We start from the raw sequence: 3,519 nt of genomic DNA on the forward strand, positions 1-3,519 counted from the left end.
TTTGTTTTGGGAGTTTTAAATGAGTATTCGTAGGTTATGGGTTTGGAATATATAAACCGGAAAGTATGTATACCGATACGTACCGTGTTTGGATTCTTCATTTTACTTATTCTTGGAAAGTTGCTGTGAAAAGAATACACTGTTATTGGAAAGGGAATTTAAATTTGGCTCTTTCACAGCTTGTGCATGATCATGTAAATCAGTAAATAGCGTAAGAGTTTGTGGTTGCACGTGACACGCGGTATATGTTCTTTTAGCATAAGAATTTTGGAAACAATATGAGGAATGAGGATTTCTAATGCCGGGGCTTTGGGAAAGAAGAAACAAAATGAGGTTCAATCAAGTAGATTTTAAGGGGGTGTTTTTGAATTTGTCAATTCAGCCAAAAAAAATATAAAAATATGTTTTTGAAGTTTATTTTTGTTTTGAAAAGTAAAAATAAATTTTTGCTTCAAAAAATTATACATGTTTTTGATGAAATCATCAAACTAATGTTTTAAAAATAAAACAAAATTTATAATGCAGAAATTATATGATTTATGAAACTTGATATTACATAACCAGATGAAAATATATTCTCTATATCAGAAATTCTAGAACACTTCATTTAAGTTTTGAAACTAAAAAACACATTACCTTCCTAAGGTTGTGCATTTGTTTGACAGAACCCCTGGAGGTAATGCACAACCTTAGGGAGGTGATCACGTGGCTGAGAGAGAGAGAGAGAGAGAGGGAGAGATTCAAGGAGGATGGTGATTTGTTGCTTTTACTTTTAGCCCGTAGAAGAAGAAGAAGAAGGTGCTTCCGAATTGGAAGAATAAGCTAAGGCTTACAAGTGAATGTGATATGCGATATGATAACAAAAGATAATTTTTATCAAAAGAGAAGATGAAACTCTTGTTTTCCATTACTAGAGCAACTGGAGAAGTACATTTACAGTCTGATATAGCTCAAATATAATAATATATAAACCAAGGACATATTCAGCCAAAGCTGATTACAATGACCTTGCAAGAGAATGCTACCTAAAAAGTAGAAAACTATTGCTATTCTAGTGGCGGGTGACAAGGATCACCTCTGCCAACCGCTGTTTTACAACAGAAAAAGTACACTCCTCTCTGTTTGTTGGCTCATTCAAACAAACAGTCAAATAGACCTCCAAAATAGAGGGGACCCACGAATGGAAATCCCACAATTAAAACAAAATGATGAGGGCCATTTTAAAATAAGCCCTCCTCATTTCACCCAATTCTTCCATTCCATCTATATACTATACTCTAACATCCTAACACTTATACTTCATTAGTATAATATTATATCCTACCACCCGGCTGCAGGCTGCAGACTGCAGCAGCTAAATATTGTGGAGAGAGATACTTCGAAATTTGGCTGTAGAGTTTAGGGATGATCTCTGAGAGTCTCTCTAGCGGAACTGGGCTCCGCTAAAGGTCTGGCCAAAGGACCAGCCAGCAGGAGCAACATTGTAAGAGACTACGCTACGCCCATCACTGGTGGTGACCTTGAAAGACAAGCTCTGACCATTGAGATAGGTGTTGCTCTGCCAGTTCTGGCCCCAGTTCCTTGACATTGGTTGCCACCCAGTCCTTGACCCTTTGATCGAAACAGCATGCACATCGCCCGCACCTCCGACGTTGGTTATGAGGACTAGGTTGAAGTATGAATGACCATTGATGGTGAAACGGATGCCTCCCCTCTTCCTGCAGGGCACCCTGCAAACCAAACACCCATTGAATGAAGATCACCGCTTTTAGTTTTAGAAACACACCCCACTAAGTTAAAACTCAAGAACCAACAATGTAAAGAAAAATCAAGCCTATCTTTTTGCATTGGAAAAGAAAGGAATCCATCCCCACCCATAATAAGTGAAAACAGAGCAGAAAGCCACAGCCGAAAGAGTTACAGAGATGAAGACGAAGACACACGCTGACACAAAGAGACAAACAAGAACATTCAAAAAGAAAGGATCTAAAGCATACAAGTTGAAGAGAGCACCAGAACCGCAGGGCTAAAAGCTAGAAAGGGAAGGGAGAACGCCGAGAATCATCAACTAAATAAAGGTAACAACTCCATAACTAGGACTTTAGTTCCAGGGCCAAGAGTACAAGTACTTAAAAACCATCTAATACAGCAATATGTCCACAAAAGGAAATAAATAAAGAGATTTTGGACCCATAATCCAGAGTCCGTAAAAGAGTTTAAGACCAACCACCAAGCACAATCCAGGGTTTAGAAACCAGATTTTGGACCCATAAAAGATAAAACCATATATAAAACATCAAATAGATTTTTCTTTTTCTTTTTCTATGAATGACCATAATCCATTTGTACTCTGCAACAAGATAGTTGAACAAAAAAACAAGATAAAGAGAAAATGAAGTGAAATAAACTAAGAAACGTACCTTCTGTAAGCCACAGGAACAATCCCAGCTCTATATTGAGCAATGTGTTGGAAAACAGGCTGAGAGAGATCAAAATGATGTTGGGGAGGGTTGCACCAACCCCCAGCATTGTTTGGAAGGGCATTGTTGGGTGGGCAGAAGTTAGTGGCTGTAACTACAATGGAGCCTGGGAGGCACCACTTTGGGTCATTAACGCATCTAATCTCAAAACAAGCTCCACAGCTTAACCCATTGTTGAACAGGGCTGTGCTCAGAGCTGCAGTGTTAGTTCCATATCCCTGGCTGTAGAGGTTTCCATAGCCGCAGGCCCCGCCTGCAAACAATAAAAGCGAAACAAGCAAAACAAAAAGAAAATGTCAAATGGTTCTTCTCTACAATGCAACTTAGATGCAAGATAGCAACCAGAAAGAGAAAAGAGAAGGAATCTTGAACATTCTATTTGTAACATACCCATTGTTCCAGAAGCATCACCCCCTCCATAGAAGGTGGCATGAGCATTAATCCACCCTCCACCGTAGCCATACCCATGAACAGATAAGAACATTGAGAGAAAACCCACCAACAGAAGCCCAACTGGAGCCATTTTCCTGCACAGGTGAGTGTGCCTTCAGTACTTTTCTAACTAACTTTTAACACTTGAAAATACAAAGCTGTCACTAAAAAAACAATCCCATTTTGGAACTCTTTTTATTATGGTGTTTCACGAATTTAAAAGGGAAAAAAAAAACACAGAGGAAATGAGGAGGAAGAGATGGTTACATGAACTTTTTGGAAGAGAGATTACGAGAGCAAAAAGAAAGATAGAGGAGGGACAGAGGGTGGGATTGGTGAGAAAAGTTGTGAGGGGGTGAGGGGGAATAAATAGATGCTTGGATGCGGTGCGGGGCTCTCAGCTCACGTCACAATTAACTGGCACTTGGAGCTGTTTGGACCAAAAACCGCCTTCTGAAAGCGGTTTTTAATAATGAAGAGCGGTTTTTTTAGCTCAAAACCGCGTGGTTTTGAACTTCTCTTGTGTGAAAACTGAAAATCCCCCAAGGCCTAAATATATATATATATATATATATATATATCCAGCTATCCAAGTTGGGTAGGCGTA

General features: G+C 39.2%; 1 protein-coding gene across 1 annotated transcript; it reads right to left on the reverse strand.

Moving 5' to 3' along the window:
* Positions 1-870: 870 nt before the first annotated feature.
* LOC104598100 (expansin-A1) lies at positions 871-3,312 on the reverse strand. Its single transcript, XM_010260008.3, has 4 exons — positions 3,180-3,312; positions 2,871-3,007; positions 2,421-2,733; positions 871-1,730 (listed from the first exon to the last, which is right to left on the reverse strand). Coding segments are annotated over exons 1-4 (759 nt in total). The 5' UTR covers positions 3,182-3,312; the 3' UTR covers positions 871-1,423.
* Between the last annotated feature and the right edge of the window lie 207 nt (positions 3,313-3,519).

Source organism: Nelumbo nucifera, chromosome 4 (assembly GCF_055504915.1).
Source record: "Nelumbo nucifera cultivar China Antique chromosome 4, China Antique-T2T, whole genome shotgun sequence".
NCBI classification, from domain to species: Eukaryota; Viridiplantae; Streptophyta; class Magnoliopsida; order Proteales; family Nelumbonaceae; genus Nelumbo; species Nelumbo nucifera.

Excerpts from the sequence above, each read along its gene's own strand:
- LOC104598100 (XM_010260008.3), bottom strand. Across the intron at positions 2,734-2,870 it reads TGATGCTTCTGGAACAATGG|GCGGGGCCTGCGGCTATGGA; the intron begins GTATGTTACAAA and ends TATTGTTTGCAG. Across the intron at positions 1,731-2,420 it reads GTTCCTGTGGCTTACAGAAG|GGTGCCCTGCAGGAAGAGGG; the intron begins GTACGTTTCTTA and ends TTTGGTTTGCAG.